This window comes from Alosa pseudoharengus, unplaced genomic scaffold, assembly GCF_046254945.1.
Source record: "Alosa pseudoharengus isolate Yale_2024_CS ecotype anadromous, Long Island Sound unplaced genomic scaffold, YU_APseudo_1.1 YU_APseudo_1.1_scf_24, whole genome shotgun sequence".
Taxonomy (NCBI): domain Eukaryota; kingdom Metazoa; phylum Chordata; class Actinopteri; order Clupeiformes; family Clupeidae; genus Alosa; species Alosa pseudoharengus.
In genome coordinates this window covers 10,244,853-10,264,385 of record NW_027468689.1, presented here as the reverse complement: position 1 = coordinate 10,264,385, position 19,533 = coordinate 10,244,853, and the positions used below count along the sequence as shown (strand labels likewise).

Genomic DNA, 19,533 nt, shown 5'->3' with positions numbered 1-19,533 from the left:
TGGATGATAGCGATGTTACATGTTGACACTGTAAATGCTGGAGTCTAGATTACTTAAGCTGAATGTGAATAATTCTTACATTCTTCTTACAGTTTGCCAATGATATGAGCTTTTACTTTGAATTGCGAAAATGGAGTCAAATTGGCAGGGTTGAACAACCTGTGGTAAACAATTTAGCTGTCTTCCTGTGATTCCTAAATCCCAGTAATTGGAGAGCTGTGGGTGATGTAATTATGACATTGAAGATCCATTTTGAATGAATGCAAGAATGCATGTGGGCAACATGCACTTAAAGTATTTATGATCACTGCTGGGTGCCATTTTAGCTTGGCCATTTGTGACAGCTATAGGCCTAGAGATTAGAACAGTCTCCTGCCTCCAAATGTGAAGTGGCTTCTATCAAGCATGGAGGAAAATGGTCTAACAAACCTGGGGGGAAATGGAGCTACAAACCATATTTCAAGTCAGCTAAACACCTGATTTTATAACCATGCTTTTGTCTCATTGTTGAAATAAATAGGGAGTTAACAGATAGCTTGTTAGACTATTAGTTCATGCCTGTAGTGGACGGAGAAAGGTTCACAGAGGAGGCTCGAGGCTTTTTGTTTACTCCACCTCTACACGTAGCCTGGTGTGTCAATGATTCAGGAGAATTGAGCTACGCACATAGGAGGATGGTATCTATCTGACGCAGGACTGTGTAAACAATGGCGTTTATTTAGAATTTAATGTTTCTTCCTGTGAATTGACTGATTTTCTGATATAATTAATTTGGTCAGCACAATCATTGAAAATGCATCTCTCTGTTCAGTATGTTTTCTTCACAAAAAAAACTCTTCACAATCACAAATCAGTTTCAGTGTCAGAAATCACATTAACAAATCAAGTCCTTTCTCTCTCTCTCTCTCTCTCCATCATAATCTACTCTCCCCACAGGTGCTGGCGGCTGGTCACCAATGGAGTCCAATAAATATCAGTGGCTCGAGATCAACCTTGGGGAGCGAACGGAAATCACAGCTGTCGCCACTCAGGGCCGGTACGGCAGCTCGGACTGGGTCACTGGCTACCAGCTCATGTTCAGTGACACGGGACACAACTGGAGACAGTATCGACAGGAGGACAGCATTGGGGTGAGTTGGCAGAAATCTCAAAGATTATTTTTCAGGCGGCCTGCGTGCTGTGTGCGCGTCCCGCAGTTCCACCACAGGACAGCAGCATTACCGGCGCTGCCTCTCAGGGTTTTGTTTTTCCCACCTTGTTACAACTCAAGGGACATGAACAACAGGGAGATTTGTAAGAAGAAGAAAAAACTCTTCACTGACCTAGGAGTGTTTTAATAGGAAGAGAACAAGCCTGCGTGTTAATGAGAAACAAAGCGATTTAGGTTACATGACTCTTAAGAGTTACCTCATAATTAACATTTTGTGCCTTCCTTTATTTAGACCCACTCTACATATCTGCTATTTGAGACAAAAAAAAAAAAAAAACTGGTAGCATATTATACATGCTCCACCTCTCCCAGTTTCACTGTGATGTTTGTTTTAAATTCTCCCAGCCTGCAGCATGGGCCGCATAGCATAGGAGACACCCTCTTGTAAGTCTCTGTCTGTAGGTGAAGTTAATTGGCCCTGTCCATCACGTAGCTCTTTGTGTGCTTCCTACAGTGTAAGCAATGCCAGCAGGCCCACGTGTGAGGAAGATGACTCATGAGCTCTCCATATTTTTGTCATGTGGTGCTGAAGCTTAGATACTTTAGTTTGGGGGGTATGAATGTCTCGATGTCTCACTGTCCCTCTGTCTCCCTCCCGCTTCCCTTTTCTCCCGAGTTAGCCAGGGCCTTATGTTGGAGGATTTCCACCTTGACTTGTGGCATATTTCAAAGGACACTTTAAAGCAAATGAGATGCCTCTCTCTCTGGCTTCCTCAGCAGGAAACACTGCAATTTGTTCGGCTTAACGCTTGGCTTCTCCAGGCGGCTGATCCCTTCAAAGGCACTGAGGATGCTACTCAACCCTGAATTACACGACCACTAAGAAAGTCAGTTTTATTCAGGGCTGGCTCTTAGTAGATATTCTAAATGAATGAATAAACTTCAATCCTGATTTTTGTCCCCTCTACAATACACCCTTACCTTACTCAGTTACCTTTAACTCTACAATACACCCTTACCATATTCAGTTACCTTTAACTCTACAATACACCCTGACCTTACTCAGTTACTGTACCTTTAACTCTACAACACACCCTTACCTTACTCAGTTACCTTTAACTACACCCTTACCTTACTTAGTTACCTTTAACTCTGCAATACACCCTTACCTTACTCAGTTACCTCTAACTCTACAATACACCCTTACCTTACTCAGGTACCTTTAACTCTACAATACACCCTTACCTTACCTTACTCAGTTACCTTTAACTCTACAATACACCCTTACCTTACTCAGTTACCTTTAACTCTACAATACACCCTTACCTTACCTTACTCAGGTACCTTTTTACCCTTTTTTGCCCCTTTGCGTACGCGTGCATCAAGTTGCATTTTTGTTTTGTTTTTTGTCGCCTGTGAAAGGGGTGAATATTGATTTCGGTTAAAAAAGGGGGCCAGTGATTGGCAATGCAAGAGAAGCTGAGGCGGCGCAGTGAAAGCACAGCGCTTATCGATTCATGGCCACCTGCACCATGCTGCTGCTGATCCTCCCAGGTCACCACCAGACTCTATTTCTCTTTCCGGGCTCAAACACCCCGGGCCTGATCTCCGTTACTTACAGACGCTTAGTGTTAAAAGCGTTGCCAAGCTATATAATTGTAAACACATCATGCTGACCGCTAAAAGTGTGTCCATAGGCTGGATTTTGTTGGGTTTTGTTGGTTTTTGTTGGTCATGAAAGGGGAGATGTTAGCATCTGAGTACACTGTTTAGCGTTTATTTCCGGTCATCAACGGGGCACTCCATAAAGGTCTCCAAAGCAGACCTTTAACAGCCTGAATCAGGAGCTGTCAACTGGTAAATTAAGACCAAGGTCATTCTTTAAATTGTCAGGAAACATAATCCAGACTGAACAAAATACAGACTGCATTCATCTGCTGGTCTAAGTTACATTGCATGAACTCCTCAGCCAAATGCTGTTATTTGCCATTTATTTTACTGCCTCTGCTGCAGGTGTTTTCTGGGAACACCAATGCTGACAGTGTAGTGCCGTTCAAACTGCACCAGTCCATGATTGCTCGCTACCTAAGAGTCGTCCCTCTGGACTGGAACCCAATGGGAAGGATTGGACTAAGGCTGGAAGCCTACGGTTGCCACTACAGTAAGAATGTTACATGTTCTATTGTCACATGTTCTATGTGCTGTCATGTGTTCCATGTTATGTGTTAAATGTGGTGCTGTGCCCACATTCTTAGCTGTGGAACATGGAGTGATGTGTGAAACGATTATTCCCCTGGGGACTTTAGACTCATTCTTTCTCTATCTGCTTATCTATGCATTATGCTGCATAAAGTGTGTATACCAAATAGCGTTTATATTTCTTTAAGCAAAATATGCTATTTTGCATGATGTAAAAATTCTTGTTTTGTCAGTTAAACTATATGAGATAATAAAGATCCATGCTACATCAGATTGGGAGTTTGTAGAAGGTTGTCTTTGTGCTCAATGGCTTAAACTATAAAATGTTTCTTCATATGCAGTTAGGCTATCACTGTATGTTGTTGTGCTGATTTGTGTTGACAGTAAGGCAAATGCATACTAACACAATTCTAGGTCTCGAGATTAAATTTCTCCTTCATATCTAAGAACTTTTCTACACAAATAAACAAATACCCTTGGACTGGCCCAGTATAATAAATCTGCCATCTGCACGACTGATTTATGATTGGCTTTACATAAATACATGATTGTTTTTTAATGGCACCCCCGACAGGAGATGCATTATACGATAAATGAATCGGGACAGCAGTGACGTGTTGGGCTATGTTCTGAATCATAAAGATTTGTGGAATTATGTGGACAAAGGCAGATTAACATTCAAGCCTATTACTAATGCTGTATTGTTATGCCATTTTTAGTCGTAGGCAATTAAGCTGCGCTGAGCAATCAAGACTTACTGTACGGCCTGCACATAAAGGGCTCTGCAGGTTGAGCCAAAATGGCTGCCTTCCACTGTCGCACTTAATGCGTGGGCGCTTGATCAGCTGTGTTGACAGTTTAACAAAGGAAACCAAAGAGCCATCAATTATAAAAGAGAGGACTATGCTAATGTCTGCATTTGAAGTGCTATATTTTTCTGTTTTAGTGAAGTCTGACAACTTCCTAGGAATTATGACTATGGTAATTCCATGTGGTGAATAAAGGAGAGTGGACTGCCTCATTACAATAGACCACATTAAGGGAAATGCCTTGAAGAAACGTTTGCCACTTAGCTGACAAGTTCTTTTTCCTTCTGCACCAGTCATGGAAGTATTATTATTTCAGGGACATTTTTTTTACAGAAGATGTAGTGTATTATAAATGTATTATAAATGTATTATTAATTCCCTCTCTCACTATTTTTTCTCTTTCCTTTTTACTTCTTTTGTTTGTAGAGTCTGACGTGATGGAGTTTGATGGGAGCAGCTCGTTACTGTACAGGTTCAATCCCAACTTCAGCCAAACAACCAAAGACAGGCTTTCCCTGAAGTTTAAGACCTTGGTCCACTCGGGCACTATCATCCACATGGAAGGAATGCATGGCCCAAGCCTAATAATGGAACTGATCCAGGGGAAACTTTTATTTCACCTCAGGAAAGGTAAATCATATTTGTCATGTGATGATGATTGCATGAATTTTGTTATGTATCTCTATAGAGCTGTATTTTGGAGTCGGTGGGAAAGGGGAAGACAGTAAATGTGCAGATGTGCTTTCTTGCTAGTAAATTACTGCACACAAAATTCAATGAATTATCTAAGTATGCTGGTATTGTAATTGCTAGTCATGAGTGTGTGTGTGTGTGTGTGTGTGTGTGTGTGTCTGTGTGTGTGTGTCTGTGTGTGTGTGTGTGTGTGTGTGTGTGTGTGTAGGCGTGCACGCGCATGTTTCACAGTTTCCTGGTTGGTTGTGATGGAGATGTAGGAAATGGGTAGAGAAAAGAAATGAATTCATATTTGTCCTCATTTAAATGCACTCTCCATAAAAAAACACTCTGTGTGGTCTCTGTCATCACCATTAGTAACTCAGCTCCATTTCCTCCATCACATTGTTTTTCACTCTCCCTATTTACATTTCATTTTCTGTTCCCTTGCTCATTAGAAGTGCACTTTTTTGCTGCTCAATTTATTTACACCATCAGTCAGTCAGTGCTCCTCTACAGAGATACATTTCATCATGTTCAACTGTTGAGAATGGAAATAGTCCTCAGTGTGTCGGACAGGCTGTGTGTAGTCGGCTTGTTAATTACAAAAGTGGAGCACTACAACGATGAAAAAATTAATCGGGGGAAAATACTCATCGTTCAAACAGTTAGTCCTGATTATCTTACCTTATCCTCTTTGATAAAGCCCAAGGACCAACCGCAGGGTGCCTGAGGGAGTAAGAGCTTTCTCTTTCTCTCTGTGACGTCGGGCTAGGCAAGGCTGTGCAGGCTCTGGGAAAGGAAACTCATGTGCATCCTTTCTCCTGTACTAATGATGCAAAGCTGTGCCAAGGATGTTGGCGCTTGCCAACCCTATGCAGGGATGCAGGAGGGAACACAAGGGGAAAAAAAAAGAAAACTCAGGTGTTGTCAGAGACTCAGTCTGTCGTTTGTGCGAACTGATGACCGATTCTCTCGGAGATGCCATCTGTCCATGCGGTACAAGGAGGCGCTTGCCAGACGGTCCCCACAGGGACTGCTCTTAGTGCTTATCGCGGAGTGCGAGCAACTAGCGCACTGTGGAAATGTGATACGCCACTAATGGCACCGTGTAGGCAGCTGAAAGTCTCCACTGGAGGCGAAAGATGCGCTCCTGAGTTGCTGAGCTACAGTTCAATGCAGAGCCAGGATTGAGTGCTGCTTTTGTTTGATTTAAGATCAATAGGAGAATGTCTAAAAATGGTGCCTTTGATTAAAAAAAAAACAGAACAAAGTAAATGCTTCTAGCATGGATTAAGGCATTATGGTATTTCATTCTTTGGATTACTTACTGTATACAACCATTACACTAGTAATTTGGTGGCTACTGCAAGGTGGCTCGATTGGATGCCATCAAATCAACAAAATGCCCATCTCTCTTTGTCAACCACCACTGACCATCACTACAAAGGTACTGTACACCAAAGATTAGGCTACTCTTCAAAGATACTTTCTGAGTAGGCTACCTAAGCACCTCCACATATTTCACTGACTTTCCTCCCATTATCTAGCCTACTTTGCTTAATTCAAAGGAGGGAAAATGACAGGAATTCACGTTAACTGAATATTCAGCAAGCTATTTCTCTAGGCCTATGAGTTTCATACTTTACATTAGATTTTATTTCATATAGGCTTTGTGTAACACCTTAGCAGATGTTAACACTGTTGATGTATAAAATAGAGACTACAGTATGTTGCTTCTATGACTTCTATTATGTCTAGTATGAAAATGCTCAGTAAAATAAGTATGTAGGGTAGCCTACCATAATCACATAGGCCTAGGGGTACCATAATAAACCAAAGTAGCGATATCCTTGTCCAATCCTCTGATTCTTCATTGATCTAATCTCATGTATTGCGCACAAAGTTTTTAGCTTTAGCAGGCTTGGCTACATGGTGGATTATTGCAATTTACTTGTAACTACTTAGCCTATACCCAGCCTACCTACATTTCATAGATTAATTGCAGTAGCCACCATATAGTGTAATAATAAATAACTGTCCAGCATAAATCCCACATGCCAAGCCAAAACTCAGAGATCGGGACTGTTGTGTCAGGGTTTTAAACAGGTCTGGTCTTGGCAACTGAATCACATAGTGCATTTCTGTTCCCCTACCAAACAAATGTGAACCTGAGAGGTGAAAATTAAAACCATCCATTGCTATGACGGACGAGAGATTGCATGTTACTCTGCTCATGTTGATAGGGGCTACAGACTTAAAAAAAATATGTGCTGTTGCCTCAATCAAAACATTGCTCCCCCACTCTCTCTCAATCTCTCTCTCTCTTTCACTTTCTCTCTTTCTCTCTATCTCTCTATCACTCTCTCTACCTGCCACCCTTCTTCTCTGTTTATTTTTCCATCATGTTTTTCTTGCTCTGCTCCATTCTAATTCTTCATCTTGTCTCTCTCCTTTGCTTTTCTTGGCTATTTCAGTTGTGGTTTTCAGAACTGCCCCTGTCAGGTTGTGTAGATAGTCATACATATACATTTATCATACTTCACATCTGTAATACACATTATTTATCTGCATTTTCAATGAAGCCGACATAACAGAAACAATGAAGTAACAAAATGTAAAAAAAAATGAGGTTCCTGTTACGTTTGGCACCCATTTTGAAATGAATTGGCTGTGTTATCAACCGTTGCTCAGACTTCTTCATCTGAACTCACATTTAATAAAAGAAAATAGACTTCATACCCCATGTCCCTCTGTTCTCAGGCACTAATGTAACAAAGTCTATCTATACACGTGGTTTCCTTTTTCCCGTCATTCTCAATGATCCCAGCTTATTTGCAGAATGGCTTGGTTTATCTCCTTAATGTGGAGATAAATTCTCTCATTGTGAGAGTTCAAGGTCCCACCCTTACTGACAGGATTGCAATAAAATAAGTCAAGGGCAAATGGCATATCAGTTTACTGAAGGACACTTAATTCCTTTTACTTCAGTTTTATTATTGCAAATGTCAGCATAGCAAAGGCACTTCACAGAAATCTTCCTGTAAGATCCAAGAGTGTCAGTACAGGATGAACTCAGATATTTGCTATGTGTGTGTTTTGAAGCAAGAGGTTTCACAACTGCACACATTTTAATAACGTTTTTGTTACTAATAATTTGTGCTTTCTTGCATGATGTCATCTTCAGCTCATTTTTTATTGACTTTTTCCTGGCAATTAAGATTTGTGCATTTCAGATTCATTTTTCTTTGCTTAAAGTGTCCATACCACCTGTCGCTGGCCGCTTCATGTAATTTCCTGATGAAAGCATTTCATGGTCTGTTTGCCAGTACAATAGGAAGGTACATAATATGGCTCTTCATGGTCCTGTCCAGTTTCAAGCCTTGCAATGCATGCTGTCAGCTTGTTTCCTCTCCACAAAAAGGTAGTATTCTTCCCCCAGCAGTGATGGTTGGCCGTCCCCTCGTCCATTTCTTTGCCACAACTGTTAGGGAGGCATGGAGTAACACTGTAGGCACACCACTCTTCAAAGCCCAAGGGGTTTGCAGATAGTTCAAAATCTAACGGACAGATATATTTTCTTTTTCTACACACAAGGGAGATTTGTGGAATAAAAGTGATAGCAATGGGAGTATGGGAAGGGTGAAGAAAAAAAAACTTGTATACCCTCTCTGGTTCTAGCAACATAGCAACACCTACAGAGTTGTATTAGCCATCAGCACTTTTTTCAGGCAGGCTACTGGTAGTGTTAAAGCCGCTGAACTTGTGCCGGTGCATGTCGGTGCACAAGCTGCTCAATGGAGGTGTATAGTCTGGACAGATGCTCATTGTTGGCAAGCACTTGCCTCAGCACAGGGAGAAATGAATTAAATAAATAGCGTCACAAAGATTTATGCCCGGTATCCGAAACCATTTCATTTCTCCTGTAGTTTACATTCATCAAAATGTCTGTTGATATTGTGCCTCAGCGACTCCCATTTGGCCCCAATTCTTCACTGGCTCAGTAATATTTATCGGGCACAGAAACACGAGAGGTCATTCCAAGCAGCAACAAATACATTTATGGCCATAGGGCTGAGTTAACCCAGGGAATATTGCCTGGCATAATTGCTCAGTGCTTGGGTTTGTATCGAGCTCCTAAGAGATGGAGGATGCCTCTTCAAGTCTTTGGAAAATAGAAGTGGTGTATAGAGATGCCATCTGGTGTGGATCAATATGACCTTTGTGAAGAAGTGGCATGACATTGATGCAGTGATCATTGCACTGGGCGACCCAATTAAGTGAGTGGGTTAGCTTTCTATCTCTGTTAAATACTTGAAGGTCTATCAATTGATTCATTCATTTGATGGTCTCGTTATTTCCTTGTGTTTGGTTGTGTATGCTTTTCTTCAATCCTTAAATCCAACTTTTGAATAGGACATTTGTGAAAGCTTACAGTGTAAAGGGACATACAGGCTCGAGGAACTCTATTCTGAATGAATGTGTTTACAAAACAGTATGCAGAGAAAGAAGTAATCCTTCCCGCACTTGTTATATACGCAAGCTCCAAAAAGAAAATGGCTCCACAGCCCAGAATATGTTATAAAATTGTGTTGTTTTCTGGGCCCTGCCATCTAGAGAGCTCCAACTGTTGTTGTCTATGAGAGATGTAATGAGATAATCGGCATTGGAGTCACACAGAAAGAGGCACTCTTCCACGTAGGAGAGCGAGGGGAGAGGAGAGATGTGAAAACTAAATCACCTGCATCTTGTTGTTACTCCCTTATTAGGGAGGACTTGAAGGTCCCTCCATTGAGCATCAAGCATTTTTCGCTGAAAAACACACTTGAACAACACCCTTCCTGCAATAGTGTATCTATCAATGCCAGCACCAGGCACACAGACAGCACAGCGGCAGGGTGGTTTGACTAAAAACACAGTTGCTGGTGTAGAACTGCATATGAAGGGCTTTTTTAGGAGTCTCTTATCACTCTCTGACAGTAGTATTTGGACGTCAGGTCTAATTAGCTGATTGCTTCATATTTTTATGTAATTTCCACCTCCCTCTCTGTTTCTGGTTGAGAGACTACTGTACCTAGGGAGAAAGACACATCGCACCTTGGAGGTAGCATAGGGCAATGCTGAATATTTTATGTCTGCCATAGGGAAGAAATCATTACCAGAACATTTGTGGTTCATGTGCTAGTATATGGAACAAACAATGATTTTATGCCAGCCAAAGGAATAAGTGGTTTCGCTTCAGGACAGACAGATTGTGCAGACAAATTAATTTATATTCCAGAATTATATAATTATGCTCATTTTGTCCAATGCACTTATTTTTTAGAGGGACCAGGTTTTTCAATTTCATTTTAAATGCTGTTATCTTCCCACTCTTCTCTTTAAATGGATTCTAACAAATTCATAGTAGATCACAATCTAAATGCCATTTAAATCATGTACTTTTGAGACAAAAGTAAACAGGCATTATTATCAAACGGCATATGGCTGTGTTTATCTCTTGTGTGTGTGTGTGTGTGTGTTTGTGTGTGTGTGTGTGTGTGCGTGTGAGCGAGAGAGAAAGAGAAATTTAATTTCTGTTGACACCTATCACCTTTTTGGGGGCATTGATGGTGTCTTCCATTTGTCCTCTCATTCTCACCCTAGGCAAACGTCCATCACCATCAGATCTCCACACCTCCGTGTGGCTTGGAAGCCTCCTGGACGACCAACACTGGCACTCGGTCACGATCGAGCGTGTTAGCAGGCACCTCAACTTCACAGTGGACAAAAGCACACAGCAGCTCCAAATCCCCAGCCACCTGAGTCTGTCTGACATTAGCGAGGTGTGTTGTTGTTTGATGACCCGTCTCTAAATCATTCCACACATGCCCGGCAAAGCCACAAACAGCCCCTTGCTCTAGTTCTCTCCCTCCCTCTCCCTGTGACTCTCTCTCTCTCCCCCACTCTCTCTCTCGGTCTGAGTTTCTCATTTTCCCTCTCTCTCTCTCTCTCTCTCTCTCTCTCCCTCTGTCTCTCTTTTCATACAGTACAGTAAATGGGTCAGGGTAAAAATGGCTGTTTTCTCTTTCAACCCTTGACATCTGGGATTATTATTGGGAAAATTGCCATGGTTACAAATTGAACAATATCCTACCTTTTGTGAATTAATGGCTTAATTAAACTGAATGTTCTGGAAGGACTAATTTGTTGGCACCAGTAATACATCAGGGTTCACCCTGTATTGGAACTGCAGTGGGAAAAAGGGTAAAGGTTCATTGTTTGGAGTATTATATTTTTATAGATAAGAGATGCAACCAATTATATTGATTCATACAGTCATTGGTCATCCCTGACAATCTATGATGCGAGTCTATTACTTTACTTCTATGTAATGGATACGTGTGTGGGTGTCTGTGACTGTGTGTGTGTGTGTGTGTGTGTGTGTGTGTGTGTGTGTGTGTGTGTGTGTGTGTGTGTGTGTGTGTGTGTGTGTGTGTGTGTGTGTGTGTGAGTGAGTGAGTGAGTGAGTGAGTGAGTGTGTGTGTGTGTGTGTGTGTGTGTGTGTGTGTGTGTGTGTGTGTGTGTGTGTGTGTGTGTGTGTGAGTGAGTGAGTGAGTGAGTGAGTGAGTGAGTGAGTGAGTGAGTGAGTGAGTGAGAGTGAGTGAGTGAGTGAGTGAGTGAGTGAGTGAGTGAGTGAGTGAGTGAGTGAGTGAGTGAGTGAGTGAGTGAGTGAGTGAGTGAGTGAGTGAGTGAGTGAGTGAGTGAGTGAGTGAGTGAGTGAGTGAGTGTGTGTGTGTGTGTGTGTGTGTGTGTGTGTGTGTGTGTGTGTGTGTGTGTGTGTGTGTGTGTGTGTGTGTGTGTGTGTGTGTGTGTGTGTGTGTGTGTGTGTGTGTGTGTGTGTGTGTGTGTGTGTGTGTGTTTCGTATCTGGAATGGAAAATGGAGACAGTCACTTTGCCCTATAGCTAGAAAAGGATAATGCAGACAGTCACTTTGGGAGATTATAACAAGGCATGTTCTTCTTTTCCAAGATTAGTTTCGGCGGAGTGTCGGGTCTTTCAGCATTGAGAACTCTCTCCAAGAAGAACTTCCGGGGATGCATGGAGAATGTGCTCTACAATGATGTGAATATTGTCAATCTGGCTCAAGAAGGACATCATGTATCCATAACGGTAGGCACCCAACCGCACCCGTAGAGACTTTTTTCACACTAACGCAGGCAGGGTTGTTAAACCTGTGCGCAAATAATAAAAAACAATGTCAACAGCTCTGGCGTCAGCCTTTCTGTCTCAGCCTTGGCAGCAGCCCCGCTGTCATCGGCATGTAGAAGGTACTTTGCCTCATGACTTGTAGTAATGTATTCTCTGTCAGCCTGATTTCCTTTCCCCGCTGCTTGATCTAATCTCATACTTTATTAATGTCCTCAATGGCTTTGTGCAGACGGTGTGTGAAGCCAATGTGCTTCGGTGCTACCATTTGTTTTAATGAGTAACTTTTCCACATGAAGATTGAATGGTGGCTAGTCACTTCCATTTCTACAGAAATAACCTTTAAAAAAATATATATATCAACAGTACTCTAGCCAAGATAAGGGACTTAGTTGGATACCTATGGAGCATACTCCATCAGTGGGAGCAGATGTTCTTGCCTTTGATTTTCAAAGCCATCACAAAACAAATAGGCTTAGATGCTGTGAGCTGTTTACCAATGAGTGGGGTGAATTTGCGATGAGGACAAAACGCTGTGCTGGGCTCTGTAGGGAAAACTCTGTGTGGCTTTTTCCTCGTATCACAGATGCAGACGCAGAGCACCTTGCTCCTGCTATGAGAGATGGCAGGGTAGAACCTATTGCCTATTGCCACTGGGTTGTTCCGTCCACTGAGGAAGCCAGATAAAGTAGAAATGACCACGTTGTCCATTTCAGAGCAGTAACAGACTGCTTTTCACATATAGCTGACGGCATTAGATTCTGCTGAGCACTAGGAAACTTTTAAGAGATCTTATAAATCAAGTCAAATGATCAGTCTTGACCTGTGTTGATACATACTTAACCTAACTCTTGACACAACTGTTTGAGGGGATAGAACATGTATCAGGAGTGCAGATAACTCCACTTGATCGGATGAATTAATTGCGGGGGGGAAATAATTAAGTTGATAATTAGTTTTTGCTGTGTCAGCTCCTGCTGTGTCTTGGGAGTTTTATATTTAGCATTATTTCATTAATTTAGCTTGTATTAATGCAGTGATGCCCTACTAAGAAGTCTCTCCCAGAGCTTCATGAATGGAGACACACTCACCCTGCTTTATGCTCCAGTAACTCAGCTGAGCGCGTAGGTGACAATGACACCAATGCCCAAGGAGCACAATCTTTGACAGAATTCATACCTTTGCATTCATAGAATCCATAAGGTGCTTTAGTTTTTCTAAATAATGCTGAAACATGTAGTATTATTAGCTTGGAAGATATTAAGTAATTTCTCCTGGAAATGATTGGAATCTCTGTATTCAATCTTAGAAATACCACTAGCATTCGCAGACTGAAACATCACTAACAGCTAGAGTGAGAAAAGGTGACGGTGGTTCTATGCAATTAATAGCCTCTTCAAACACCCGTGCCATTCCACAGGGAGCTGTCTCCTTCACCTGCTCCGAGCCCGTAGATGTGCCCGTGACTTTCTCGAGCCCTGGGAGCTTCCTTCAGCTCCCTCTGAGCGCGCCTGGAGATGAAATCTTCATCAGTCTGGAGTTTCGGACGTGGAACAAGGCCGGCCTTCTTCTGACCTTTCATCTTCAGCAGCAGGCCGGAAGCGCCTGGCTTTATCTGAGCGAGGCCAGAGCCAGGCTGCAGATCCACAAGGCTGGACGGGTCTTGGTGGACATCGTCACAGGTCAGGCCCCTCAGAATTCCACTGTCTAGTTGTGCGGACTTTATTGAAATCCCATACTTACTGCTATAAAGGTTACTATAGTCCAGGAGTCTCCAATAGGCAGCTTGCAATCTGTCATCTGTCTTTCACTCTGTGTGTGTGTGTGTGTGTGTGTGTGTGTGTGTGTGTGTGTGTGTGTGTGTGTGTGTGTGTGTGTGTGTGTGTGTGTGTGTAGAGGTACTAAGGTAGAGGTTCACTGTATCATGTTGTTCCTACAGTACATGATTATCCATATTTGGATCAGAATTCGGATTCTGGAATGTAGTTTCACTTTCTTTAATTAACATTGGAAGATAAGGGCAAGGTTCTGCAGTCACCTGGCTGCTGTTGCCAGTAATGCAGTACTTTATCAATTCTAACTGATGTAGCTCATTGTACATTATACAAGAGCACAAGGGACTACAAAGAAGCACTAGCCTGGGAGCCAGTCCGAACTTAGTCCCGCCCACAACATTCGAGGTCGGGATATGAGGTGGAGCAAGTATGCTCGCCCTAGATCAGGCGGACCAATCAAATCGGGCTTTACGATAAAGGACAGGTGAGCAACAGCGCCTGATCTATCACATCATCTGAGCACGCTTAGATTAGGTTTATGTTTGAAACAAAAACGCTGTGGCTAGAAGGAGACATGAGGTTTTATCACTGAAAACGATTATTTCTGAAAACATTGGCCAAAGTTGAGATGTGGGAAAACTCATGGTTTCACTTTCATCAAGGGAAAACAGCGCTGTTGCATTGTGACATGTTCGAGGGATTTGCGACAGCCTTTCCCAGCTGTTTAACATGTTTGTAGCATATCAGTGTTTATTTTTATTAATGATGGAGGGGATATACAGTAGTTTATAAAAATGGAGGGGATATACAGTAGGCTATCAGTTTTTTCCTAATAGCCTACCCTACTACAGTACGTATCTCTTAGATTTCGCTAATGAGTGTTGTAGGCTAGGAGTTATTGACGGCACTAACTTTTACAAAAGACTAGAAAACAATGTTAAGGCATTTGTGGAGAAGATGTTAGTGTATTTTCTTCCTACACCTCACTAAACTATTTTGTTGCTCTGATTGGTTAGGTCTATTCAGTTGAGTGCAAAGGCATTCCCCCCCTGTATCGGTTGAAACATGCCCCATAATTACGTCCCAATGGAGCAGTATCTGACTCATATTCTGACTAGAATTGAGTATGACTACGTCAGGCTAAAGAAGCACTGCATGGTGTCTACTCTAGATACTCTGCAACCTCAATACTTATGTTTCAATACAATAATAATAAGTCATTATGAAGAAGCAATGTATTACACATAAACAGAACTCATAAGAATCTGGCCAGTAAATATGCATTTTAACAGAGAAGTGTTTCATCACCACCTGAGTATTACCTTCAGAATATGTAAAATGTAAAGTTCAACTAGACCTTACAAGATTTTTTTCTATTTACAAAAGGCCAAAGCAATATATTTAAATTATGGCTCAGCTTCTGCAGTTTAGAGCCCATTCTCTCCCTGTGATTAAAGCTCCTCTGTTCCCTCTTATATTCTGGTAGTTATGTACTGTAGGTAAAGTATTTTGCATACAAGGTTTAAGCCATAAAGGCAAATTTCACTAAATGCAAGACGACATTCTCATTGGTTGCAGTTTGTTCACAAATGTATTTTTTTCAAACTACCCATCCTATCTGAAACAACACTTGATTCCTTATCAATCATCCTATAGCTTAAGAAACTCTGACCATCTTTTTTTCTTTGTACCACATATATCCAAAGAAATTGGGAGGAGAGCTTTTAAATTTAAAGCCCCTTCTGATTGGAATAGTTTACCTGGGTCTCTTAGATCAATCTCCTCTTTTCACCTGTTCAAGATGTCTCTTCTTAATTACATACAAGCTGCAACTGTTTTCCTCTTGCCTGATCATTTCTTTTATGTGTATGTATGTGTATATATTTGTGTATGTATATGTATATGTGTGTATGTCTATATGTGTGTATATGTGTACATATATGTATGTCTTCATGAATGACCTTAACTGTTGAATACCTAATGGTTGGAATTGGGAGGGTATGGGTGGTTTTGGTGTGAGGGAGAGCTTTTGTCTTTTGTTCGTCTGTATGTATGTATGTTTGTAATGTTTTTCTTTCTTGAGGTCCCCTCGAAAACGAGATGTTACATCTCAAGGGGTTTCCTCTTAATAAAATTTCCAATAATTAATAATAATTTCCAAATAACAAAAGGTTGTTGATAATGGAGGTCAACAGCCAATCAAATGTCATCCCTCCCCTCTGTATTGCTCAGGCACCATGTTGATTGGCTAGGATTGTTTATATCTCCATCAAGGCTATGTCCTTTCATACGTACAGAGCCAAACGGTGTATGAAGACCAAGCACTAAACCGACATCCAGAGAGCCAAAAAGAGCAATTCTATAAATTTGACAAAAATTGCATGGGAAGCATCCCATAGGAAGGGACTGTACCTCTGACACCTGAGCACGTTGTAATTGTAGCTCATATTGAGTTTTGAGGAAAATGCTGGAATGCAGGTTCATTTCTAAAAAGTATGGCAATAATCTTATCAAATGTGAAATAGAGACTACATATAACCAACATATATATATTTGTTTCTCTTCTGTTTCTCATCTGATGTATAACTCTTTGAGGGCTCAGAATCACCTTTAGGTCTTTACAAAAGAGGAAAATGTGTGTGTGTGTGTGTGGGGGGGGTGTAACTGTCATGAAATAACTGAGCAAAGCTGTAATCTCATTTCACAGGTTCGGGCCTGAATGACGGCCAGTGGCACTCGGTGTCCCTGAGCGGCCGGAGGGGTCGCCTCGCCATCATGGTGGACAGAGAGGACGGTGGCACGGCACAGGCCCACCCCTCCTTCCCCGTCGTCCCGGAGACCCAGCTCTTCTTTGGAGGTGGGTAGAACACACTGTCGGAGCAACACACCCTCCCAACCTCTCTCCACACTGTCTTTGTGTGGTTATTAGGAGGTGATGTATGCCTGTTATCATTTTAAAATCACCCTAACCTAACGGCCAGATGCGTTTTGTGTATCATGTCTCCGTTCGGTTTGGCTATCTCAGAGATTTAACAACGCTGATAACCAGGCTGCCCCACAGTTAGTCTTATTTTGCTGCTGTATCTAATCTCCTCCAATAGTCTGGTGTGGCAAAACAAATACATTTTATTTGTTCCCCCTATTGACCATGCCTCGGAGCAGAAAAATGACTTAGTGCAATGCAGCTTCTTCATTACAACATATCTTTTGCACCATTTAAACACATAAGTGAATTGACTCCAGCACATCTTGTTACTCAGAGCAACAAATAGGTATTTTGTGATGAATGTATCAAAGCTGAAATGCAGCTTGTTATCATATCCCCGACCCCCAAAAGCCAATTCAGCTTTAAAGTACATGTGGCTGGGCATCTTTCCGTCACCACCTACACTCTGACACTGAAAATAAAAGAGAGGCAGTTGCTGGTGGAATTTCTCTGATTCGTCCCTTCTCTGAGGAACCCTTAAAGGCCACAGTGTACCTTTTCCCCAAAAAGCACGAAAAAGGTTCCCTGTCCATTTGAAAAGTTTTTTCTATTTTTATATATATATATATATATATAAACCCCATGGCATTAAAAGGCATTTTTTGGTTGATGGTCACCTATTCAACCAAATTCATCATTCATTCTATTGATTCATAACCTGGGGAGCACCTGCATTCTCTCAAGGACCTGGGGCTTTGTTTACTCTTCCCTCTCCCTGGACATCAAGGATTCATAGAGAAAGTCAAGCAGGAAGCAGAGGACCTTGAAGTGCAACACTCCATACATTTTGAGGTCGTTTGGTGCTCTAAATGTCAGCTCAAGAGTATATTCAAAACCGCCATTTTTTTTTTCCCTTTCTAGCAGACAGCGCAGCCTGCTTCAGGATCTTTAAAGAATATTGTGAGCTACAGAGTTGAGTTGTGTCTCTTAGTCCTCTTAAGTCCAACTCAATTTGGAAGACAATTGTGAAATTGATCAAACTGTTCCAAGTTCCAACAGTGGGATTTTTGCATCATTCAACTGTCTGTACTATTAGTCTTCAAATGAACCTTTTCCTCTAACATTCCCCAACCTGTTTTTTTATCCGTTTGCATTCAAATTAAGAGAAAATGAATCACTGCAGGGTGAAGAGTTCAATTATGATGCAACTAGTAGATCATACTCAGCAACAGGTACTTCTAGATCTGTACCGTACGTAAATATATAAATGTGTGTGTGTGTGTGTGTGTTTGTGTGTGTGTGTGTGTGTGTGTGTGTGTGTGTGTGTGTGTGAGAGTGCACAAGTGAGAGAGGACAAATCACTGGTTATGCTATTTGTAACAAGCGTTATAGCTTTATGTAAAAGTGTCTCTACAAACCAATCGTAATATTTTCAGTGTTTTATTTTTTTGTATATGATAACAAATATAGTTGTTTGTCTTAAATGGGTTAATATAACAGAATATACTCGATCGTGTATTATCTTTTTTTCTTTTTTTTCCCTTATCTACATATGATTAAAATCACCTGCAAGCTGACTCTTGTAATACGGCATTGGCTTTACTGATTACTTCCTAATTAGAGATTTGGAACAGCACCGGTCGCGCACACTTAATTACACAGCACACATGGTTCAGTTCTTCTGGTAATTTTGCAAAGCAGGAGCTGATTTTATATCCCATCCAGTACCATGTTGCTCAGTGACTGTAGGCATCTGGGGATGATGGGTTTTTTTTTTCTCACAGACAAAAATGTGCAATTTTCTTTCTTGTTTAGAATCTTTTGATCTACTCATGTCAATTGCTTATAATCAGCCTTTTTGCAGTATACTGTGTGCTATATGTAAAAAGTCTCAAAACTGTGATTATTTAAGGACTGATTTGTAAAACAGGTTGCCCGGAAGAAGGGAAAGTCAGCGATCATGGATGCAGAAACCTGTTCAGTGTTTTCCAAGGATGCATGCGGCTCATCCACACTGGCGACCAGGAGGTGGACCTGATCAAGGTGCAGCAGATGTCCCTAGGAAACTTCAGCGATTTGCAAATGGACATCTGCGGAATCATTGATCGGTGAGTGCAGCGGCTGCGGCCGCTGTCTCTTTTCCCCATTAACCAGCTTCCTGGAGATAAACTCAATTCTCTCCGCAGAACTGCTGCTACCAGATAATATGTGCTGTTCTCAAGCAGAATGGCCTCAACAAAGACAAAAATGCAAGAGATTCCACTAATTAAACAAATTCTTTTTTTTTTCCTTTGTTAACCCCAATCTGATCTATAAAAAACTAATTCCTTGCCTTGGTTGTAAATTTAATTCACTGAAAGTTCACTAGATGTTCTGAAGTAGTTGTCACTGGTTGACTGAGTTGCTATTCATCGCTGTAATGCAGGATAAAACAACAGGCTTTCTCTGATTCCTTCATTTCATAGATATTGTGTCTCATCAAACTATATCATGACATTTTCTGTGGAAGTGATGTACTTTGACAACAGAATATATTTTCCTTGTGCGCCTATGAAAACTCAAAAGAATGCACTATCCAAGCCTTTCACTCCGAAGAAGACTCAGCCATAACCACTCTCTCTATGTCCCTGATGAAATTCTCTGATATTGTGCTACAGAGACCATACTCTGGGAAATAATCATCGTGACACTCCCCAGTAGTGTTATAGTTTATTACGTTTTGAAGTGTTGACATGCCTCAGAGTCGCATTTCAACCTGAGGCCTTCATCAGTCCCCCGGTCCAAGTTGTCATTGTATTTGTTCTGCGCTGTAC

The 19,533-nt window shown here is 41.5% G+C and overlaps 1 protein-coding gene across 1 annotated transcript in view; it reads left to right on the top strand.

Moving 5' to 3' along the window:
• Positions 1-19,533, top strand: part of cntnap3 (contactin associated protein family member 3) — a 98,624-nt gene that overhangs the window by 41,669 nt on the left and 37,422 nt on the right. The window contains exons 3-10 of the mRNA XM_076303105.1: positions 937-1,130; positions 3,164-3,311; positions 4,585-4,788; positions 10,477-10,655; positions 11,843-11,983; positions 13,440-13,701; positions 16,502-16,651; positions 18,651-18,828. Coding sequence (XP_076159220.1) covers positions 937-1,130; positions 3,164-3,311; positions 4,585-4,788; positions 10,477-10,655; positions 11,843-11,983; positions 13,440-13,701; positions 16,502-16,651; positions 18,651-18,828 — 1,456 coding nt within the window. The remainder of the gene's footprint in view (positions 1-936; positions 1,131-3,163; positions 3,312-4,584; positions 4,789-10,476; positions 10,656-11,842; positions 11,984-13,439; positions 13,702-16,501; positions 16,652-18,650; positions 18,829-19,533) is intronic.